Here is a 24216-nt window from a genome sequence, read left to right as displayed (position 1 = left end):
AGTGGGTAGCCTATCCCTCTGCCAGGGGAACTTCCCCACCCAGGGATTGTTAACAAAGTCTTCCACTATTGCTGCCACAATAGAACTAGTGAGTCCTGATGGTTGGATGACTTGGGTGTGATCTTTGATCAATTTTACCCTTTAATTGTGCTCTGACTGTGCGAATGATTTCTAGAGATGCCCGTGCCCAAGAGAGCAAGTTATATTAACTCCTCTTGCCGACAGAGGTTGTCAGGCTTGGTATTTTTTTTTTTAATTCAGTGTGTGTGATAATCTTTATTTGATTCACATCATATTATTTACCCAACCTGCCCTGTGTGAGTGAATGTTCATGTCAGTGACAGAACATTTCCAATTCTTATGTCAGATTGGGAGTCTGCTTCTTGCTGTTCACTCAGGGCACTCATGCATGTGAGGGCCTGCCTAGGTGGTCACCTGGCCACTTCAGTGGAGCTCTTCCTGGTTAGTTTAAAGAAGAGAAGAGAGCCTTAGCATGCATAGGGTAGAGGATCACACAAATAATGAAACAGAGCAGAACCAGGTTCTGCAGATCGGTCACCAAAATGTGTTTGACACTCTCTGTGACCAAAACAATATTTCCCCCTGGTGGGTGGGAAAGATATCTAACCATTTTATTCTTCTAATTAAGAGGGAAAATATTATGAAGATAACGCAAAGTGAAAAATTTTAGGTGTATTTTGAAATGGAAATTACGTGGTTATATATTCATCTTGTCGTGTGTTCATAGGCATGTTTGCATTAATTACAGGAAATGAATACTGATTTATTATTGCCCCTGCTTAGCATCAATCTAAATTTATTTACAGATGAAGTCAATGAAAAATTAGTTGAGTCTTTTTCGTTTTTTCTTTCTTTTTAAAGTTGCTGTTTAGAACACTCAGGACTGTGTTTTGCTGCAGATCGGTCATGGTTAATGCACGTTGCTGTAGCAGTCAATCATGCACTCTAAATACTGTCACACTTTTTTTTAAAGCCTCAGTCATGAGCCATGACAAAAAAATAAACAAACAAATATAGAGCTAAAAAACTCTTTCATTGAGAAGCTACACTATGCAGAACCCCTTGGGAAGGCTAAAGGAGGCCAGAATAAATGATAATGTAAGTGCTGTGGGTGTAGGGAAGCAATGATGGTGTATGAACACAGAGGTTCTGGAGAAAAAAAAATACACATACGCACATGCAGGCGCATACTCCTGTGGAAAAATTGGCAATATTAGTAGCCTCAAGGTGCAATTTCCTGAAGCAGCGAGATTGACAAGTCAGGACTAAATGCTGTTAATTTAACTAACTTCAGATTAATGGTAGAGTCTGCTATGACTGAAGCCCTCAAACACAGTCTCATTATAGCCTTGCTGGGAAGGTCCTAAATATAGGCATTGACAGTTTAAAACAAATTCGTATACATTTGTGTATTTTTAGACATAGGTTAGGCGTCAGAGTTTGTGTCACAGTTTTCAGGTTGATTAATTGACCCAGTAACTGCACCCTTTCCCCACTCCCCCCCCTTCTTCCACTCCAAATTATGGACAAAATGGGGGAATTGTCCTTGCTAAGTCATTCAGTGAGCTTTTTATTGTGAGCTTGATGTTTGAATTGCATGCATGCGTCAACACTTGGGCGATAGACACACGATTTATAAAAATAAATTTTTCTAATACTATGAAATACCCCCTATTAATTTTTATATCCACAACAGTTATTACTGGTGTGAATTCCAGGTGGCATTTCAGATGGACAGCTTCTCTTGAGCTATGCTTGGCTCCCCCTGAAATTTTTCCTGCTTTTCCTAGCACAACACATTTTGTTTCTAGACTTTGCCTTTATTCCTAGACTGTAGACTTGATGCTATTTGAGTTGTAGGGGTAAAAGGACTCTGAATCTTTAAAATAAAGCATTCATCTCTTCATAGAATAGCAAGAAAGATACATAGAACTTTATGGCCGAGTAAGTTTTCCAAGATGGTTTAGATACCTGTGCTTCTCAAACTAAGACATCTAACTTAAACAACATAGTATAGTGGTGGTATTGATGGAGTTCAGTGGGTGTCTCTGAAGTCTCAGAATAAATATGTCTGTCTTCCAGGAACATTGAGTTTCCTAGGCAGATTTTTGATGAAAGCAAATTATTTAGAAGTTAAAACAAGCTCTTCTATTATGGAGAAGAGTGGAACATATTCCTTAAAAAATGAAGATTAGAAAAGATAGATTATAGATCTCTTTCTCTCTTTTTTTTCCAGGCTAAGTTCCCAGGTGCCCCTGGGAATATACCTACTCACTTGCTTCCGTTAGAGGTAATTTCATGCACGAGTTGGAGCGGCACTAACTGAGCCAGTGGTTTCAAACCATTTCACCAAGCAAACCTTTTATTATTTTTATCCTATGGATTTTTTAATAGTTTAATAAAACACTCTCTCTTGAAAGATTTTCTTTATTGACTGCCAAATCAGCTGACTTAAAGCAATCATTTTTCTCCCTATTAATAATGACCTATATAAGTGCCAATAGAAGCATCTGTTCAGCATTAGATAATCAAACCTAACAAACTAATGTTTTAAGGAAAAGCAGGTAAATACGATAATCATATTAGACTGTGTAGTTTTATCTTCAGTAATGATGCGTCTGTTAAGCTTTTTGACACCTTGGAGATTGTCTGGGGACTCTTATTCCTATTTTTTCCACCCAGAATGAGAACGATTTCAACCCCCTCATTTTTAAAGATAGACTGATATCCAGGGAGGTGGGATGATGTTCCAACTTAAAAACCTTAAACTCAGTGGACTTCCTCTAAACCCAAATGGAATGCAAATCAACCTATTCTTTATGCATTGCTCTTTTCTAAGTGCTATCTATTTGGCCCAGGCTTGGTGAGCTTATTTTGGTGGTTTGTTTGGACAGAGAAACTAGAAAGGTTAATGTCTATTCTGTGATCAGTTTTGCTGCCCGTCACTTCCCTTCTTGGATCCATTCTCCTTTTCCTTCTAGTCTCTGGATATTTTCCCCTTGGGTCCGGAACTCCTGTACCTGTTTGCGAGGTTCGGTCTTTTCACTCTTACTGCAGTTGAGCCCTTCTCCAGTCAAGCAACTATCCCTCTGTGCAGCCATAGCCAGCACAATAGAGGGTCTGTGAGTGTGTGGTGAGCGGTTCGGCTGGGGCAAGACCACTCGGCGGCTCCTGAAATAGGCTCCATGCTATTGTGGTGTTTAATTATCAACAGCATTTCTACCACCCAGTGTTTCTGAGTGGGTATTTGTTCTAAGACCTGCCCAGCTAATTAACTACTGGGGTGGGAATGGGGGGAGGGGCAGGAACTTGGTGTTCAAAGAATACAATTACAGTTACTGTTTAAATCCTGAGATACGTAATAATCAGCCCGAGTGGATTTTCTTCACCATCAGAATCTAACCTACTGGTTGGCAACTACTTAGTAGCCTTACATGTCTTAATTTTTTCTTTTACCTTGCAGTTAGTGAAGTTGGGCCTAAATTGCTTAAAGTTTGAAAAATATTAAAGAGTAAAATGTAAACTAATTTTAATTTTTTATTGACACTTTCAGGGAACGATTCATTGGGCTTACTTAAAAAAATACATTTGCCCATTACTAATGATACGCTATTTTGCAATGTAGTGATACCTTTTCTATTGTCATTGGCATTTCCCTTGTTTTCACTGATGAGAAATACGGGGCAGTAAGATAATCATTTAAACTCAGTGGTAGAAGGATGTTTACCACTAGCCTTTGGTGCCTCTTCCTATAGTACCCTTGGTTCTGTATGATTGGGAACTCATTGCTCACCAATCATTGTACACAGAAGACTCTCAATTAGTACAGGTTTATATAATTTTTATTAAACCCACTGGTCTGTGTTATACTTAAGAGGCACACAAATATAAATCAAATACTTGTTTTTATAAAATACCTTTGTGTTCTTCCATCAAAAAATAAAAATCTCTTGCCCCAGATACAAATGTTCTGTTTTAGCTTCCATTCAAAAATATATCATATACTCAGTGGTGTCAATTTCAACCCTATCTTTAATTTCAAAGGAGAAAACAAGGTCACTTATGTATAAACCTTGCATTGTAAGCCAATCTCCTTTGGGCAACCAAGAATAGCAGTTAATAAAATTTATCTTTGCTGATCATAAATGATGACCTTCTAACAACCTCACAACTGATTTGTTTCCAGCTAGGAATGTCAAAAGAAGTAATATAGAGATATTTAAATAATTAAATGTTTTTTAATTAAAAAACTCAAAACATAAGTTGCAATTTACCTGTCTTAATAAGATTCAGGGCTCAAAACTCACTTGGGTTTCAACCCGTTGTCTTATTTTCAGGTTTTCCCAAGGACTTTGAGAGTGTGAATCCCAAAAAGTTTTAGTGATTTGGAGATTAAACGTTTCATTTCAATTACTGTGAGCTTTCTTCTCTTAGAACTCATTACAACTTGGACATGGGGCTCTGGAATGTTTTTCTCTGCTACTTTCAGCAGAACGTGGATTCACAAAGTCCATGTTACACAGTGTAAGTTGTAATTGTTGCTCTTTAAGAAGCTAGAGCTATTGATATAGAGAGACTTTCTGCCCACGTCTCCCAAACTCCAAGGGGCAAATGGACATTTTCTCTGAAACAAACACACAAAATAATTGAAGAACTTATTTAGAAAATCCAAAGCAGATTTTTCAATAATGTTATAGAGGGGTTAAAGATGAAATAAGATAGCTGTATCTTCTGCTGATTTTTTAGTGCTGTCCAATGGAAATATAGTGTGTCACAGCATTTAAAAATTCCTAGTAGTGACATTAAAAAAGCAAAAAGAAATAGGTGAAATTAATTTTCATGATATATTTAACTTAACAGATCCAACCATTATCATTTCAACATGGAATCAGTATGAAATGATTAATTATAGATATATGGTATTTAAGCCCTAAAAATTCATTGTAAATTTTACATTTAAAACACATTTTAATTTGGACTGGACACATTTCAAGTACTCGACAGTCGTATGTCTATGTTTGACAGTGCAGTTTTAGAACACAAAATCCTACAAACTTAAAAAAGTGCTTATATTGGACAGTGTTTTCACAGCACAGACCATACAACAGATGGGTAAAATATTTAAATTCTCTACCAGAAAATCCTGGCTTGTTTTATTTTGTTTCTGAGAGCTATATTGGCTAACAATTTATTTGACCATTTAAAATGTGCCAGGGAAATGTTTTAAACCTATTGCATTTAATTCTCGACAATCTTAGATAGGTAGTAGAGTAGCCAGCCTTCAAGAGACCTAGTATTCACACCTTGTACCAGAGCTGATCTGTGCTGGGCATCAAGATCAACAAGATTCAACAAAAGTGATAACGTATCACCTCTGGTATTAGATTACAAAAGAAACTGGTGCTTCCAGCTAGATTGGTCTCCCTCTCTTACTTAAATAATGTCCTCTAGGGGAAGCCAATTGCCATGTTAGGGAGCAGTGCAATGGAGAGGCCCATACAGAAAGAACACAGGCCTCTCACCAGCAGTCACTTAAGTAAGTTTGGAAATGGATCCTCTGGCGCAATCATGTCTCTAGAGCAGAGCAGTGGTTATGTTGGTTGAATTGAGGGACAGAAGCCTAGACAGTGAGTGTGTGCATGTGCGCATGTGGTGTTGGGTTGGCCAACAAAGGTATCTTTATACTTTATGTGTGTTTTAATTTTGGGAAAGGAGAATACATTCAGCGTTGCAGGAATATTTAAAAATTAAAAACAAAAGAATGAAAAAACAGTGATCAACTCTTGAAGGGCAAGTGACTGGAACTTAGGCTATGGACACCTGATGTCTAAAAAGTTATTTGGAAATAAAAGAGGTAAATTCACTTGATATTTAGTAAAATTATTCCCTTCGAAATTAATCATGTATTCACACCCTTCAAAAGAAGGAGAAGTAGTCTTGGGATTTATTCAGTTCAACTAAACACATATTTATCAAGTGCCTACTCTTTGATGGGGATAGAGTGACAAATGAGACCAGTTTTGCTGTTTGGAGTTTACATTCTAATGCAGAGGGGAGAGAAAATAAGGAAATCAAAACACTGAGAAAATATTGTATAGTGATTTCAGTGCTATGCAGAAAACGAAAATAAACTAATGTGATCAGAAGTGGCTTTACTTGCAGAATAAACTCTTAAGACCTATGTACAACTCTCTGCAACCCAGTTCCTCTCACTCAAGCATGGAGGTCAACTGCCCAGGGAGGGTGGCCTGAACCCAAGCAAGCTTGTGTGAGCCATACATAAACCTTTGTGGTAAGTTCACTGAAATTGGGGGAGCGTATTTTTGTTCCTACAGCAAAGTCTAGCCTAATACACTTATCTACATAAAAATGAAATAGGTAAAGTCTTGTTTAAAAAAAATGGCCTCCCATGTCCAAAAACAGTGGATATGGAGAACAAGTCTTGCTTTACATCCTTTTTCTATATACTTTCTCTCACTGCTTTCAACATCTTTAAATTGCTAAAAGAGACTAAAGATCCCCATAAACTCAAGGAAAAAAAAAGAAAGAGACTTTAGACCTTGGACTTGGTGGCCAAAGAAAGCCTCTCTTGAAGATGTGAAATTTGAACTGAAATGTTAAGAAGGAGTTGGCAATGTAATGATCAAGATTAAAAGCACTCAATCTTTTCAAGCATGGAGAATAGCCATATAAAGGCCCTCTAATAAGATAGTGAGGCGTGCTTAAGGAATGGAGTGGAGGTGTGCGTATGTGGAGTGAAGGTCTGCTCAGGTGAGGGCTGAGCAGTATGGGATAAGGTTTGAGGAGGAGCAAGTTCATAAGTCAGGGTGATGGTTTGTACACCTATTTTAATGAAGCAGACAAAAATATCTGGAGACACATTCTAGAGACCTGCTTAAGCCTTGTCCTCTGCATAGTTTTAATGGTTGAAAATCATTGTCTTTTGAGGGTGGATTTGATTTCAGGAAACCTCTCTAAATCATTGGAAGCCACGTCTGGTAAACAGGGAGGGTGATGACGCTGAGCAATGCTGTTTTGGAACAAAAATCAGGTGTGACTCTAAGCAACGAGTCAGATTTTCTCATAAACTGGCTCTGAGGACAAATCTAAAAGTGTTTAGAGCAATGGCAGCACTGTTGAAGCAAGTGTGGGGTCTCCCATGAGGACCCTGTTACAGGATAACATTCGTGTGGATTGTAGACTTTCTGGTGTGTTTGTTTACATAAAGCCAGCCTCATTAGTTTATAGTCACACCTCTTAGACGTGCCCTGAACCAGTCCCAGCACCAGCATGGACCCTTGACTACTGCAGAAATGAGTGGTGCATCCTGACAAGGCTGCCAAATTTTGACATTGGTGTCTGCACCACACTCAGATGACAGCTACTCTGCGATCGTGTTTTATGAAGTAACTGCGCATAACTAATTCTGGGAGACACTTCCTAGTGCCACAGGCAGTATCCACGGGAAGGCAAGAGAGAGGAGCTCACAATGGAATGCAGAGAGGGAGGAGAGGGTCTGGGCCGAAGGGAGAATGCAGCTATAGGAAAGGGCAGAAAGAAGAACAGTCTGCCATGTTATGAATCAGTGTAAAAACAAAAAGTCAGGCTATGTCTGCAACCAAGTCTCAAAACAGTGCCTGGAAGACATGGCAACGGCAGCAACAGAAGGTTCCCCACAGTGTAAATTACTGGAAGACAAAGTTTTCTTCATACACTGTGTGTGTGAGAACACATGTACGTGTGCTAAAATTCAGTACCTGTGATTCCCAACAGCATAAGACAGGTCTGAAAATTTCATCTGAAAATTTCTCAGCTCCTACTATGCGCCAGGCGTTGGGATCAAAAGATGAGATAACATTCACGTGAGTGACCAGATTTGCACACGGTTGGTGTCCCAAAAGAACTAGTTTCTTTATGATCACTGTTTATAAAGCCTATGCTGTGCTGTGCTTAGCCGCTCAGTCAGGTCCGACTCTGCCTGCCAGGCTCCTCTGTCCATGGGGAGAGCCCAAATGATGCCAAATAGGTAGCAACCTCAGAAAAGCACTGACGATTCAGTAAGCTCCTCTGGAGACTGTGGAAGTGTGAGTCAAAGGGGAGGGCAGGATGAGTTGGAAGAAGGGAGGAGTTTATAACGGGACTTTCAGATTCGGAGCAAGTCTTTCTCAGATAGCAGTTGTTCAACTGAGTATGTCTTATAGCAAGGGGGATACTGAGCAGGTGAAAAAATCAAAAGGATAGTCCCCAGGCGTTCTGAAGTACTTCTGTGCATTAGTTTTCCTAGGTCTGGTCCTTTGAGATTCTGGGCCTGTCTCCTAAGCTCGGTACACCTATGTGGGATTCTCCTTCAATAATGGCTGATGTTTTCTTCTAGAAGGGATGAATATTACTTTGTGCTGCTCACCTAAAGGTGGGAGGAACAGAAAAAAGTTGCCAAATAAAGACAGTTGATTCATCTAATGAGCAGGCTGAAGTTCTGTATATATTTAACCTTGGGGCAGTGTGCAAATTTGGGTGGCCGCTTCTGGCACTTCCCTTATGAATAAGGAAATGTACATGGCTGAATTTCAAGCCATGTTTATTAAGAACAGCTCCATATAGCTCTATGAATTGAGGGGTTAAAACCTGGACAACATGCCTGACCAATGGCTTAGGAGGTTAAGTCCCCAAACGTATCTGTGTTTTTGTGATTCCTGTTTTGAAATGGAGACAAATACAGAGGACTTTCTTCTGAATTATGTCGAAATCTTTGGTTGGCATAGTGAAAAGAGTATTGGGCTGTTTTCAGAAGGGAACACACAGGGGAAGGGAAGACAGAAATTTTACCCTATTAGAAATCCTGAATATTTGACAGGCAATAGAAGATGAACAGACGAAGGAGAGTCGGAGAAGAAAGGAACTGAATATCCACATTGTGTCAGGAAGTGGGCTAATGCTTTTCTACAAATACCTAACACATTTCATACCAAATACTAAGTACATTTAATACTAAACGCCAAAGCATTTAATATAGAAGATCTGGGTTCAAATTGTGGGTCCACTACTTATTAGCTTTGGAGCACTGGATGAATTCTTTGTCATTTGTTATTTCAGGCAACTCTCATCTCACAAACCAGTGGTCAGGATCAGATGTAAGCAAAAGCATTTTCGCAATGTGTAACATACTCTAAGAACTTAAGAGCTCATTGTTATTCTTATCATTTTTGCTCTTCTATCCTGCCTCTACTGCTTTTGTGGAATAGTTTGCAACAGGTGCTTGCTTACCTGGCTCTAGCTGCCAGACTTTTTCTCATGGGCTGACTCATACTCACGCACCGAAGCAATTTGATTTCTTTTCTACTTGATATATAAAGTGAATTAAAAATCCCTGGAAACAGATTGTGTTCTTCTATCCTGCTTTTTTCCCAACAGAAACGGCATCTCAGTGCACAGAACAGAGCAAAGAAACACACAGTGGAGTTTTAGCAAATAGCGAAAAAGGGAGCCGGAAAGGGAAAGGGGCCTAGTGGTCACAGCCTTCCATACTGGTTACTTGGAAAGACAGCAAATTTGCACAGCAGGACCCCAGGTATGGTATCCCACACACTTGGACTTCAATCCTTGACACCCTTATTCATTTGCTCGATGTGTGACCTTTGGTCAGTCACATAACCTCTCAGAATCACAAATTCCTCTTCTTCAAAATGGAGTTAATAACATTATCCTGAAGCGCCAGTGTGAAAACGGGAGATAATGTATGTGGAGATTTCATAGTCCCTCAATTAGCTGTCTTTTGCCATTTTTACACATGTGGGAGTCTATACACGATCCTGTCTCTTTAACTTTTTGGGTGGCCGAGGTGACTTAGGTATCATATTTCCCAGAGGCTAAAAGCTGGGTTTCTCTCTCACTATCCTTTACAACTTGGTGATGATATTGTGGTTATCATCCCACAGGGAATGAGGAAAAACCAGGGATCTTTTCAATGAATTTTCTTTTGGTTTAACTAGATATTTAGTAGCTGGGTTCTTTTATGGAGATTTAATTATGCACAAAGGGGTTTGGGGGGGGGATTGGGAGTCTTACTGGTTTCGTGGAAAATGCAGACATTTTTTGTAGCGTCTCAGGTAAGTAAGAGTAATGTTTCATCCAGCTCAGTGCAGGCAACATCTGGATGAATGGTCTCCTTGTTCCTATAGAATGGGGCTCAGTCTGCATTCTCTGTGTTCAGACCCCTTGATTCTCTCTCCACTGCTCTCTCACTGGATCTTTGGGACAGACATGCTTGCAACATAAATTGGAAGGCAGCAAATAAACCTTTCTCATTTCTTCCATCCTTCTTTGCCCATCCATCCAAATCCTCCAGTTCCACTGAAAAGAAGCGGTACTTTGACGAAGGAGCTCTTACTGAAGAGCCCCATGCTACTGAACCCAAGTCCTCATTCTTTTTGACATGGATGTGGTGAGCTTAGCATTTTTAAAAGAAGGAGTTTTCTGATACAAGGATTTGCCTCTGTACCTAGTCTTTGGGTGGCGGGGTTTTATGAAATTTAGGAGCATCGATGTGACCTCTAATTATATATTTGTTGCTTCTTTTTCAGCCTTCTGGGTCTCACCACTTGGAAGTGAGTGAATCAGTATTAGTCAAACTAACAATTTGATGAGTTTACTTTTTTCTTTTAGGAAACATAAAAACGGTGGCTCAGAGCCGCTGTGGTCATTGGGTCAGAGAGTTTGCACCTAGGGGAATGTGAGTGCCTACCTCAGAATGCTGTGTGAGGATTAAAGGAGTCAATACATGTAAAGTGCTCAGAATAGTGCCTGGCACAGGGCAAGGGCTGTGTGATTTTATCCCATCCACTCCTGGGCAGGGTCGATGGCCCCAGAGCAGCTCCCTTTGGCAAGTACTATCAGCTCTACTTCAAAATACATTCAGAAAGAAGCCATTCACAAAAGATCACATATTAAATGATTGATTCCATTTCTGTGAAATGTCCAGAATAGGCAAATCTATAGAAACAGAAAGTAGTTGTCCAGGGCTGAGAGGAGTGGACAGGTGGGGGTGTGATAGCTGAAGGGTATGTGATTTCTTTTGGGATGATGAAAATGGTCTAAAATTGATTGTGGTGATGGTTGCACAAGCCTGTGCTTGTACTAAAAATCTTTGAATTATACATGATAAGTGGGTGAATTGTATGGTACGTAAATTGTATTTCAATAAAGCTGTTAAAAAATACACCCAGAATTCCACCCCTGCTCACCATCAATGTCACTGCTGTGCTAATCCAAGTAACTGGCATCTGTCTCCTAGACCATTAGAATGGCTTCCTAGCTGGTTTTGACAATTTCACAATTGCTCCCATCACTTTGTCTTTTCTGCAGAGCACGGCAGGGATCTTTTAAAATGTAAAGCAGAATGTCTTTCTTTTCTTTTGCCATGTCATGTGGCTTGCAGGATCTTAGTTCCCTGACAGGGATTGAACCTGGGCCCTAGCAGTGAAAGTGCAGACTTCTAACCATGCACTGCCAAGGAATTCCCCAGAAGGTGTCTTTCGCCTGCTTAAACCGTTTTCCTGAACCATCTGGTCTTGGTGACGTCTCCCTCAGCATCACTCTCCACTGTGTCCATTTTGCTTTAGCCACTCCGGCCTTCTTGTTCTTCAGAAACATGGCCATCTCATTCCTGCCTGCCTCAGAACCTTTCTACCTGCCATTCACTCTGCCTAGAATTAGCCCCCAGATCTTCTCATGGATCATTCCTTGATATCACGTAGGACCAGGAGCAAGTGTCCCTACATCAGAGAGACTCCTCTTGCCCAATTCTATTAAAATAGTCCCACTCTATCAATCTGTACCCATTCATTCACTTTATTTCTCCATAGTGTTTATCACTATTTGAATTTATATTTGATTTATTTTCTGGCTTGTTGGAAATCTCCTCCATTGGAATATAAGTTCTATAAGTGCAGAGATTTTTATCTTGCTCACCACTGTATTCCAAGTACTTAGAACACGCCCTTTTTTTGGTGTTTGTCGATTCAGTGAATAAATGAATGGAGCCACCCCAGTATTGACTGAATAGAAAGACACTAACACACACATGCTTATTCTTTTTTCTTTCTCATTCTTTTTTCTATGTATAATTTCTGTGCTATAGCCTTGTTTGGGGTATTTCACATATCTTAAAACTTGCATTCAATTCTTAAGAGGAAGTTCCTTTGAGGTTCCTGTTCAATACCACTCCATATATTCTATTTAAAATGTAACTGGATGTTTCAACATATAAGCACTGTCACTATTTGCATGACAGTTTATGAAAACATGTAAAGGCTTTCAGAGCCTACGGTTAGTGAATCATTCTTTCTAATGGCCAGTAACAACTACTTCAGTGGTATAAAACTGGGGTCTGACTTTAATAGTATATGCTTTATTCTCAAGCTTACTTACAGTGTGGACTTTCTCGGGCCCCTGTCTTCAGAAGAATCCTAGCAATGGGTACATTGTTGGTCATGATGGCAATATCCAGAGGTGTCAACCCCTCACTGTTGGGTGTGTTGAGATCTAGTTCTTCCGGTGTATACTGATACAGGAGGATCTGCACAGCATCCATGTCTTGCTGTTCAACTGCTTCAAACATGGCTTCATTGCCCTGGAAGTTCTGGAGAAGAATGAAGTAGGTTAGCACAGTTTCATAGACCAGCTTGTCTTCATGGCCTGGCTGTTGTAGATTTCAGGGACTGCTTCAGGGACTACATTTCCACTTCTAAGTGGAATGATGGTGGTGGTGGTTTAGTCACTAAGTCCTGTCCAATTTCTTGCTACCCCCTGGACTGTAGCCTACCAGGCTCCTCTGTCCATGGGATTTCCAAGGGAGGAATACTGGAGTGGGTAGCCATTTCCTTCTCCAGGGGATCTTCCTGACCCAGGAATCGAGCCTGGGTTTCCTGCATTGCAGGGAGATTCTTCACTGTCTGAGCCACCAGAGAAGCCCTTTTACTCCAAGATCTCTAAAGCAAACACGGTTGGACCCTCCCTCCATCTTTCTAATGAGCGTTGAAAAGATCTGTACATTTAGATGCATGGAGACATTCAGTATACAGTCTATAGGTAAGAGCAGACATCAGCTTTTCTCAAAGCAGTCTTCTGGGGAATACTGTTCAGGAGGCTGTTATGAGGTGTTCTATGAAGAAAGTAACATGTGGTCAAATGAATTTGGTCAATATTAGATTAAATCACATTATTGCATTATTTTACTGCAAGAGCTCTCAAGGTCTTTGCTGATTTTTTAAAATAAATTACATTTCATAATTTTCTGTATATTATTATTATTTTTAACATCTTTTAAAAAATAAATTTACTTTATGCTTTGGCCACCTGATGTGAAGAACTGACTCACTGGAAATGACCCTGATGCTGGGAAAGATTGAACGCAGGAGGAGAAGGGGACAATGGAGGATGAGATGGTTGGATGGCAATCATCAACTCCATGGACATGAGTTTTAAGCTTCGGGAGTTGGTGATGGACAGGGAGGCCTGGCGTGCTACAGTCCATGGGGCGGCAGAGAGTTGGACGTGACTGAGTGACTGAACTGGACTGAACATAATTTTCTGTATATTATTATGTTTTCACATCTTTTAAAAACTAGTTTTATTTTATTTTTGGCCGTGCTGGGTCCTTGTTGCTGCATGGGTTTTTTTCTACCTGTGTTGCTGTGGGGGCTCCTCTCTCGTTGTCGTGCCTGGGCTTCTCATTGCAGAGGCTTCACTTGTGGAGCACGGGCTCTAGGGCATACGGGCTTCAGTAGTTGAGGCTCGCTGGCTCCAGGGTGTGGACTCAATAGCTATGGTGCCTGGACTTGGTTGCTCTGTGGCAAGTGGCATCTTCCCGGATCAGGGATAGAACCTGTGTCTTGGGTATTGGCCGGCAGATTCTTTGCCCCTGAGCTACTAGGGAAGTCCCAAGACCTTTACTAATTTTAATATGCAATTATGATCCTTTCATAGGTGAGAAGTATGACCTGTTTCAAATAATTTTTTTCACAGATCATATTTTTCATTGTATTTGTTTTAACTGTCCTGGAATAATGTTCTACAAAATATATGAGTATGGAGAATGCTGGCATAGATAACATCGCACAGGTAACTTACATTATGACTAGCGTGGGATTGACAGCACATGCCCTTTCTCTGTTAGCCCCTCCTTTTCCATCCCCATGTCTGGACTGTTGCTCAGACTGTTCCCAGATTATGGCAACGACCTACCGGTTTCTTGTCTGAGTCTCCTCCCTCACTACTCCATACAAGAGTAATCTTTCTAAAATTTACAATTCTACATGTCCCTTCGCTATTTACAAATTGAGGAGCCTGGTAGACTGCAGTCCATGGGGTCGCGAAGAGTCAGACACGACAGAGTGACTTCACTTTCACTTTTCACTTTCACTTTTCACTTTCCTGCATTGGAGAAGGAAATGGCAACCCACCCCAGTGTACTTGTCTGGAGAATCCCAGGGATGGTGGAGCCTGGTGGGCTGCCGTCTATGGGGCTGCACAGAGTCGGACACGACTGAAGCGACTTAACAACCTGCAGACTGACTCCCTAAATCCTTTGTACCAACCTCTGTGCTTTCTCAACCTGGAGTCACAGTCACTGAATACCTTGCATTTCTGAAACCTCAGATGAGGGAATCAAGAGGTAGTATTCAGGAAAGGTTTCAGTGGATTAGGTAACAAACTGCTTTGCTGCCTGAAAGGGCCAAAATTTCAGTATTCATAGGATACAAATCACCTATGGAAAAATGTAGCTAGAGACAATATATTTCCTTCGAAAATTTCTTTCAGAATATTAATAGTAAACAAAGGAGGAAAACCTTTAGAATTCTCTCAAATACATATTTTTATAGCTCATGGGAGAAGAGCAATACATATACTATTCATACATTTATCTGGTATCTTCTCCAGGAATTGCCTGGTGGTTAAACATGCTGAAATACCAGTGGTCCTGACCTAGCATATGGGTTGTCTGATTAAACCTTTAGTAACCAAATACTAAGGTTGGCAGGTTTTATTTTTAGTCTCATCAAAAATCTATTTTTTCCATCAAAGGCTGCAGGTCAGCTTAACTGAGTGCATAACACACGAATGAAATTTGAGGAAAAACAGAAAGTTATTATGCAAATACTTGTTTTGACAATGGGGACCGAAGGGATGGAGCTATTTGGTATGCAGTTCTCTTTGCCACATGGCAGTCTGCTGATTGGAAAAGTGTTTTGTCGACAATCGGCTAAGCTGAAGAGCCTCTGATGCTTAGGCCATAGCTTAACCAAGTCCTTCTAGAAGATGTATTTGAAATGAGAAAAATTAGAAACCAAAGTGCAAAGTTAATATGCTTCCCTCTCCAAACAACACAGTTGTGTATTTGTTTGTGATTCCTAGTATGTCTAATTTCTCATATGCCAGTATTTGTTCTCACTCTTAAGTCATTTCCTTCTCCATGCTTTTGTTGGTGAACTCCAGTATGCTTCTATCTGGGAGGGCTAGGGCTCATTTCTGTTTTAAGCTCAACCAAATGGTGAAATAAACCCCTGCATAGACATCCTTCCTGATCATGTTAATGTTATGCTCTCAGCTTTTACTGAGGGGCAATACAAGAACCTCCTACATGAGAATGTCTATAACATCCCCAGTACTACTCTTTACTTTCCATTACATAATTCACTGTATCTTATAAAGGCCAGAGGACTTAGCAACAGGAAGATATCATTTGGTATACTTTCAATTATTAGCTAATGGAATGCTATTACCAGTTGTCCTTCCCTTTCTGCTTCGACTGACTAGGGACTCAGAGATAAATGCAATGATAAATTTCAGGTACTATATTTGCCTAGGTTTTAGGATATCTATTTCTCTTTCTAGCCTCACTATTTTCTTTTTCTAGTTTTTTTTCTTCCTTCTTTGTCCCTCTCCTACTCCTTTACTGTCCCCCATTATTATCATTGCTATCGATTTATTTACCATTATATAATATATTTGCATTTTTTGCCTGGATCCTGTCTTGAAAGCCTTTGGAAAGCAGATGGGGTGTACATTATAAGTAAGTAAATAGAACATTGTTCATTGTTTACTCAGTATTTGAATGAACACTGGATCTCCCAAGAAAGCCTATTTGATCTCAAACTATTTGTCAAACTGCTCTTTTGGGAGTTCTTCGGTTTATTAGAGAAAGAAAAACTACGGGAAAATAAAGGAAAAGAAATTAAGAAAAAGAAAGGGAAAATCTCCCAGTCATTCCAACTTTGGCTAACATATGTATGTGCAGTTACTGCCTTACCTGACTTGCAACATTTATAAACTTGCAAACATCAGGTTCTGAAGTTAATGAGGATCATCTTAAAATCTCCTTAAATCGAAACACAACTGCACAAATCAAACGAAGATGGAAATAAAAAGAGTTTTATTACCACCGAAGTCTTTCTGAGACTCAGCCGGTCAGTTCTTGTCCTAAAATAGGCCTCATCAAATGAAGAGTGGCTCCCTTTCAGTTTCTCTGAGAGGTTCCGGTACAGGCGTTTGGCAGCATTGGGAGATGAAGGGGCGCTATGTTTTTTTGACTGAGAAAGATGTAAATTCTGCATTTGTTGGGTCATTTTCATACGACAATTCCTAGGAGGAGAAAAATCAAATGTTATAATAATTTACATAGTGTGATTATAAGTTGACAAAGAATTTTATCATCTCCATTAACCATCTGGAATCTTAATAAAATATTATAGCTGGAAGGGAACTTAGAGATCATCAGATCCAGCTTTTTCACCTTATAGATGAGAAAGCTGCAGCCCCGGGAAGGGAAACAGCTTGTTTATGGCCATACAGCTAACTGGTGACAAGAATGAAATGACAACATCCATTTACTATATAAATATACATTCACATACAAACATATGTATGACTTGAGCCTCTACTCAAAATCTTTTCATCTCTGTCCCACTGGGAGGTAGTATCTGAATTCTATAACCCAGGGTGTCTGTCCAGTTCTTCTTGGCTTCATATAATTGGAATTTTGCTACTTATACTTTACACGTTCTCTTCTGTTGGGTGTATAAGAGAGTGTAGTTTTTTCCTGAAGATCTTCTTCTTTCAAGGTGTTAAACTGTGCCTGTTATCTGAGATTCATTGAAGTACTCTAGTGTCCAGACTTTTGGGGAATTTGTACTCATGTATCCATAGGCTCAAAAAACTAAGATCATGGCATCCAATACCATCACTTCTTAGCAAATTGATGGGGAACAAATCAAACAGCAGGGCTTCCCTGGTGGTTCAGAAGTTAAAGCATCCGCCTGGAAAGCAGGAGACCTGGGTTCAATCCCTGGGTCAGGCAGATTCCCTGGAGAAGGAAATGGCAACCCACTCCAGTACTCTTGCCTGGAGAATCCCATGGAGGGAGAAGCCTGGTAGGCTACAGTCCATGGGGTCTCAAAGACTCGGACACAACGGAGTGACTTCATTTTCTTTTTTTTTTTCAAATGCAAACAGTAGTAGATTTTATTTTGGGGGGCTCCAAAATCACTGTGGATGGTGACTGCAGCCATAAAATTAAAAGATGCTTGCTCCTTGGAAGAAAAGCTATGACAAACCTAGACAACATATTAAAAAGCAGAGACATCATTTTGTTGACAAACGTCCATCTAGTCAAAGTTATGTTTTTTTTCTTTTCAGTTGTCATGCATGGATGTGAGCATTGGGCTATAAAGAAGACTGAGAATTGATGCTTTTGAATTGTGGTGCTAGAGAAGACTTGAGAGTCCCTTGGACTGCAAGGAGATCAAACCAGTCACTCCTAAAGATAATAAACCTTGAATATTCATTGGAAGGATTGTTGCTGAAGTTGAAGCTACAATACTTTGGCCACCTGATGTGAAGAGCTGACTCACTGGAGAAGACCCTGATGCTGAGAAAAGAGGGCAGGAGGAGAAGGGGACGACAGAGGATGAGATGGTTGGATGGCATCACTGACATGAATTTGAGCAAACTCCAGGAGATAGTGAAGGACAGGAATGCCTGGCATGCTGCAGTCCATGAGGTCACAAAGAGTCAGACACAACTTAGTGATTGAACAACACCCATAGGCTCATGCCTGGCCACCCCAGATACTCCAGATAGTGTTCACCAGGACACTTACTGCTGACATTCTCCAAGTAGTATTAGACTACTATTCCACAAATCTCTAAACAGATCCTCACCAGCATCATCAGTTCAGTTCAGTTCAGTCGCTCAGTCATGTCTGACTCTTTGTGACCCCATGAATCGCAGCACGCCAGGCCTCCCTGTCCATCACCAACTCCCGGAGTTCACTCAAACTCATGTCCATCAAGACGGTGATGCCATCCAGCCATTTCATCCACTGTTGTCCCCTTCTCCTCCTGCCCCTAATCCGTCCCACCATCAGGGTCTTTTTCAATGAGTCAACTCTTCGCATGAGGTGGCCAAAATATTGGAGTTTCAACTTCATCATCAGTCCTTCCAATGAACACCCAGGACTGATCTCCTTTAGAATGGATTAAAATGGACTGGTTGGATCTCCTTGCAGTCCAAGGGACTCAAGAGTCTTCTCCAACACCACGGTTCAAAAGCATCCATTCTTTGGCACTCAGCTTTCTTCACAGTCCAACTCTCACATCCATACATGACTACTGGAAAAACCACAGCCTTGATTGGATGGACCTTTGTTGGCAAAGTAATGTCTCTGCTTTTGAATATGCTATCTAGGTTGCTCATAAATTTCCCTCCAAGGAGTAAGCATCTTTTAATTTCAGTCACCATCTGCAGTGATTTTGGAGCCCCCCAAAATAAAGTCTGACACTGTTTCCATCTATTTCCCATGAAGTGATGGGACCAGATGCCATGATCTTTGTTTTCTGAATGTTGAGCTTGAAGCCAACTTTTTCACTCTCCTCTTTCACTTTCATCAAGAGGCTTTTTAGTTCTTCACTTTCTGCCATAAGGGTGTTGTTATCTGCATATCTGAGGTTATTGATATTTCTGCTGTCAATCTTGATTGCAGCTTGTGCTTCTTCCAGCCCAGCATTTCTCATGATGTACTCTGCATAAAAGTTAAATAAGCAGAGTGGCAATATACAGCCTTGACGTACTCCTTTTCCTGTTTGTAACCAGTCTGTTGTTCCATGTCCAGTTCTAACTGTTGCTTCCTGACCTGCATACAGATTTCTCAAGAGGCAGATCAGATGGTCTGATATTCCCACCTCTTTCAGAATTTTCCACAGTTTATTGTGATCCACACAGTCAAAGGCTTTGGCATAGTCAATAAAGCAGAAATAGATGTTTTTCTGGAACTCTCTTGCTTTTTCGATGATTCAGCAGATGTTGACAATTTGATCTCTGGTTCCTCTGCCTTTTCTACAACCAGCTTGAACATCAGGAAGTTCACGGTTCACGTATTGCTGAAGCCTGGCTTGGAGAATTTTGAGCATTACTTCACTAGCATGTGAGATGAGTGCAATTGTGCAGTAGTTTGAACATTCTTTGGCATTGCCTTTCTTTGGGATTGGAATGAAAACTGACCTTTTCTAGTCCTGTGGCCGCTGCTGAGTTTTCCAAATTTGCTGGCATATTGAGTGCAGCACTTTCACAGCATCATCTTTCAGGATTTGAAATAGCTCCACTGGAATTCCACCACCTCCACTAGCTTTGTTTGTAGTGATGCTTTCTAAGGCCCACTTGACTTCGCATTCCAGAATGTCTGGCTCTAGATGAGTGATCACACCATTGTGATTATCTGGGTCATGAAGATCTTTTTTGTACAGTTCTTCTGTGTATTCTTGCCACCTCTTCTTAATATCTTCTGCTTCTGTTAGGTGCATAACATTTCTGTCCTTTATCCAGCCCATCTTTGCATGAAGTGTTCCCTTGGTATCTCTAATTTTCTTGAAGAGATCTCTAGTCTTTCCCATTCATTGTTTCCCTCTATTTCTTTGCATTGATCGCTGAGGAAGGTTTTCTTTTCTCTGCTTGCTATTCTTTGGAACTCTGCATTCAGATGCTTATATCTTTCCCTTTCTCCTTTGCTTTTTCACTTCTCTTCTTTTCACAGCTATTTGTAAAGCCTCCTCAGACAGCCAATTTGCTTTTCTGCATTTCTTTTTCTTGGGGATTGTCTTGATCCTTGTCTCCTGTACAATGTCATGAACCTCCATCCATAGTTCATCAGGCACTCTGTGTATCAGATCTAGTCCCTTAAATCTATTTCTCACTTCCACTGTATAATCATAAAGGATTGATTTAGGTCGTACCTGAAGGGTCTAGTGGTTTTCCCTACTTTCTTCAATTTAAGAAGAAATGTTCACCAACATCATACCTGATGTTGATTTCCAGGAGGTCAGCCACGGATTTCAAAAGCCATCCACCATTATGTAGGTGTTGCTATTGAAATACGAATGCTGCCTAGGCTATGGTTACCTAGCATATATGGATTGGGTGAACAAAGGCAAGAATGGAATAAGTGGCTAAGGCAGTTAGTTATGTGCAAAGTGTCTCTATCTCGGTGTAACCTCTGGTGCATTGCACCCAGGTCTCTGGAACATGCTGCTGCCTTCCCACCACCTGCCCTCAAATTTCTAAGTGTCTTCTGTTTGTATTGCTGCCATATAGCTGTGACCTGGACATCTCCAGTTTTTGACTTTTTTTAGCCTTATAGACTCTGAAATAATATCATGGAAAATCTCTTTTATTGATCAAACTCTTCATAGGATAGAGTTCAACGATTCTCCAGTTCCTACAGGTATAACCTACATTCTTCAGCCTGACAAACAAGTGCTTGCCGCTCCAGCTTCATCTGATACTGTACTTCTGCTTTTTATGTTGCGGTCTTTTCTGACCGCCTTAGAGGTTCCTAAACAGTTCAAACTCCTTCCTGCCTCTGTGTCATTGTATGCACTGCTTTGTATATATTAAAATTCCATCTGTGCCTTCATCCCCTGGGAAAACAATTGCCGATCCTTAAAGCGGAGGCTCTAGTAGTTTCTGACACTTCCAGGCAAATTTGTGTATTTCTTTACTCATTCACTCAGTATGTGCCTGTTATAGTAAATATTTTATCCCATCACAACTGTTTGTTTGGCATTCTTTCTCCCAGCTAGTCTATATGTTTCGCGAGAACAAAGACTGCCAAGTATTAATTTTTATCTCCCCAGAACTTAAAAGGTGCCTGTCTCAGGGTAAAAGAAATATAACACAAACTGATGAAAGTGAAAGAAGAGAGTGAAAACGTTGGCTTAAAACTCAGCATTCAAAAGACAAAGATCATGGCATCCTGTCCCATCACGTCATGACACATAGATGGGGAAACAATGGAAACAGTGACAGGCTTTATTTTCTTGGGCTCCAAAAATCACCGCAGATGGTATCTGTAGCCATGAAATTAAAAGAGGCTTGCTTCTTGGAAGAAAAGTTATGACTGACCTAGACAGCACATTAAAAAGCAGAGACATTACTTTGCTGACAAAGGTCCATACAGTCAAAGCTATGGTTTTTCCAGTAGTCATGTATGGATGTGAGAGATGGACTATAAAGAAAGCTGAGCACCGAAAAATTGATGCTTTTAAACTGTGGTGTTGGACAAGACTCTTGAGAGTCCCCTGGGCTGCAAGGAGATCAAACTAGTCAATACTAAAGGAAATCAGTCCTGAATATTCATTGGAAGGACTGATGCTGAAGCTGAAGCTCCAATACTTTGGCCACCTGATGTGAAGAACTGACTCCTTGGAAAAGACCCTAATGTTGGGAAAGATTGAAGGTGGGAGGAGAAGGGGAAGACAGAGGATGAGATGGTTGGATGGCATCACCGACTTGATGGACATGAGTTTGAGCAAGCTCCTGGATATGGTGAAGGACAGGGAGACCTGGTGTGCTGCAGTCCATGGGGCTGCAAAGAGTCAGACATGACTGAGTGACTGAACTGAACAGAAGATGTGAATTGTTCCTCTTCTACATACTGACTATGTGATATTGAGTCAGCTGTTTTAATGTGTCTGAATCTCATTTTTCTCATTTATAAAATAGGGACAATAACAACAACTATGTATTATGGTTGTGAGGACTTGACGAAATAATGAATATAAAGAGCTTAGAATATAAGAAGACTCCTGGCAGCTATCATTTTTGTTGTAGAATATATTCAGTAGATACTTTAGAGAAAATAAATACACATATGAGAATCTATTTTATATTATATAGTAAGGGTCTACCCAGAAAACTTATTTCTGCTCATGCCTCTGAATTGGGTTCCATTTCCACTAGCACCAACTAACCTTGATTTATTTTCAATTTAATGAGTGGAGATCCCTCTTCATTACATTGTTGAACGTCTTTAGGCACCTATTAAAACTTGCTTGTAATTTTCTTCAACACAAAGACTTCTTAGTGCCTACTGAGGAGACTAGACCTATTTGATATTAATAGTCTTCATCGGCCCTATCCAGTCTTAGCTATATGGCCATATTTACATTTAGAAGGAGGATGCAAAGCATTGTCTGTAGTAATGTATGTACCTGGGGGTGCATTTTCATTCATCTTCAATAATCTTTTAATTTACACAAAAGCAGAAATGGAAAGGGCAGGTGATATGGCATCTTTCTCCTTCTGTCCACAAATCTTTTACCTATAATTCAATAGCAACTATAGCATTTCCTCTATATCTTACCATTCTCACAGAAATTTCAGATTTCTGATGTGCAAGCTAGCTCACATGGGGATTGTCTTATTTATTTCTGCCTCCACCTGCCTCTAGTCACTTCCTTCAGCATTATTGCCCCAGCTCGAGCCATCTGTCTTGTCCACATCATTATCATTCCCCAAATGAGCGTACATTCTTTAGTATCTCTCACAGTGCCCAGGAGTCCGGTAAATAAATTCTTGTCAATTGATCAGATTCTAGTGACTTGCCCTCTAACTGATGACACCTACCCACGTGGCCTCTTTTGTTTTTGCTCATCTCCCATCTGTTCCCTTCACTCAGAAGAGACTGGCTTCCTCTCTTTCTTTGACTTCCTTCTCGTACCATCCCAGCTGTCCCTTCCTTCCAGGCCATCCTTTAGCATGTTTCCATGTTTCTAGATTTCACCATTTCATCATTATATTTTCTTTTTCTCCTTTATACATAGAATTTTGTCTGATAAGAGATACTTAGAAGGACAACTTTCTATTATCTGTTCTCATAAACATGTACACCACCACCGACCCCCCTCCCAACTAAATGTGCTCTTAAATTTTCACCATGGAAAGGGGCAAGCATTTGAGAAGCAGAGTAACTTTGGCTCTGGAATTTGGCAGAGCCAAGCTTGAACCATGAAATTGTTATCTGTAATTGATGTAACTTTGGGCACTTTAACAAAATTCTCTGAGCTAGTCTAATTATATATAAAATGATTTATTACAGAGTTGTGAAGATTAAATAAATTCACAATGCAAAGGTTAGCATCCTGTTTGGTGCATAGTACTCACTCAATGCTAAGTCACTTCAGTCGTGTCTGACTCTGTGCGACCCCATAGATGGCAGCCCACCAGGCTCCTCCGTCCCTGGGATTCTCCAGGCAAGAACGCTGGAGTGGGCTGCCATTTCCTTCTCCAATGTATGAAAGTGAAAAGTGAAAGTGAAGTCACTCAGTCGTGTCCGACTCTTGGCAACCCCATGGACTGCAGCCTACCAGGCTCCTCTGTCCATGGGATTTTCCAGGCAAAATACCGGAGTACCGGAGTGGGGTGCCATTGCCTTCTCCAACTCACTCAGTAAATAGCAGCAATTATTAAAGTTACTTCAAGTCTTTTTCCCGAGGTAGAAACACCAAAGTACACTGTAATAATTTAGTTTTCTTTGTTTTAAACATTGTTTTGAAATCTGATTTTATGTATATATTATACTACTTAGCCTTTATTGTGATAAAAATACATTTAGATATTTTAATCTGTATTTTTATGGTAACTTATGGTAAAATAGAAATAGTAAATAGAGCTTCAACTATTAGGAGGAAGGGGGAATGAAAATAAGTCTAAAAATACTTGAAAAATAAAAAGAAATAAAATTAGAAAATATAATAAATGAAATACAAAATGAAGTAGGGTTAAGACTGAATATATTAGTGAGCACAATACATTCAAATGGTTTACTTTTCCTAATAAAAGATAAAATTCTCCAACTGAGATTTTTTA

At 40.1% G+C, this 24216-nt stretch overlaps 1 protein-coding gene across 2 annotated transcripts in view; it reads right to left on the bottom strand.

Annotated features, from left to right (window-relative positions):
• The window catches only part of ANKFN1 (ankyrin repeat and fibronectin type III domain containing 1), a 193848-nt gene that overhangs the window by 152019 nt on the left and 17613 nt on the right, over positions 1-24216 (bottom strand). Inside the window, exons 2-3 of one of the 2 annotated variants that reach the window (XM_068978753.1) lie at positions 16458-16659; positions 12448-12658 (exon numbers count right to left, since the gene is read on the bottom strand). In XM_068978753.1, the coding sequence (XP_068834854.1) occupies positions 12448-12658; positions 16458-16649 (403 nt within the window). In that variant the 5' untranslated portion in view covers positions 16650-16659. Of the gene's footprint in view, positions 1-12447; positions 12659-16457; positions 16660-24216 lie in introns of those variants that run through there. The other variant, XM_068978752.1, reaches the window with a different exon arrangement.

This window comes from Capricornis sumatraensis, chromosome 8, assembly GCF_032405125.1.
Source record: "Capricornis sumatraensis isolate serow.1 chromosome 8, serow.2, whole genome shotgun sequence".
Lineage (NCBI taxonomy): Eukaryota > Metazoa > Chordata > Mammalia > Artiodactyla > Bovidae > Capricornis > Capricornis sumatraensis.
Note: the sequence above shows the minus strand (reverse complement) of the source record. Positions and strands in the feature narration are given on the sequence as shown.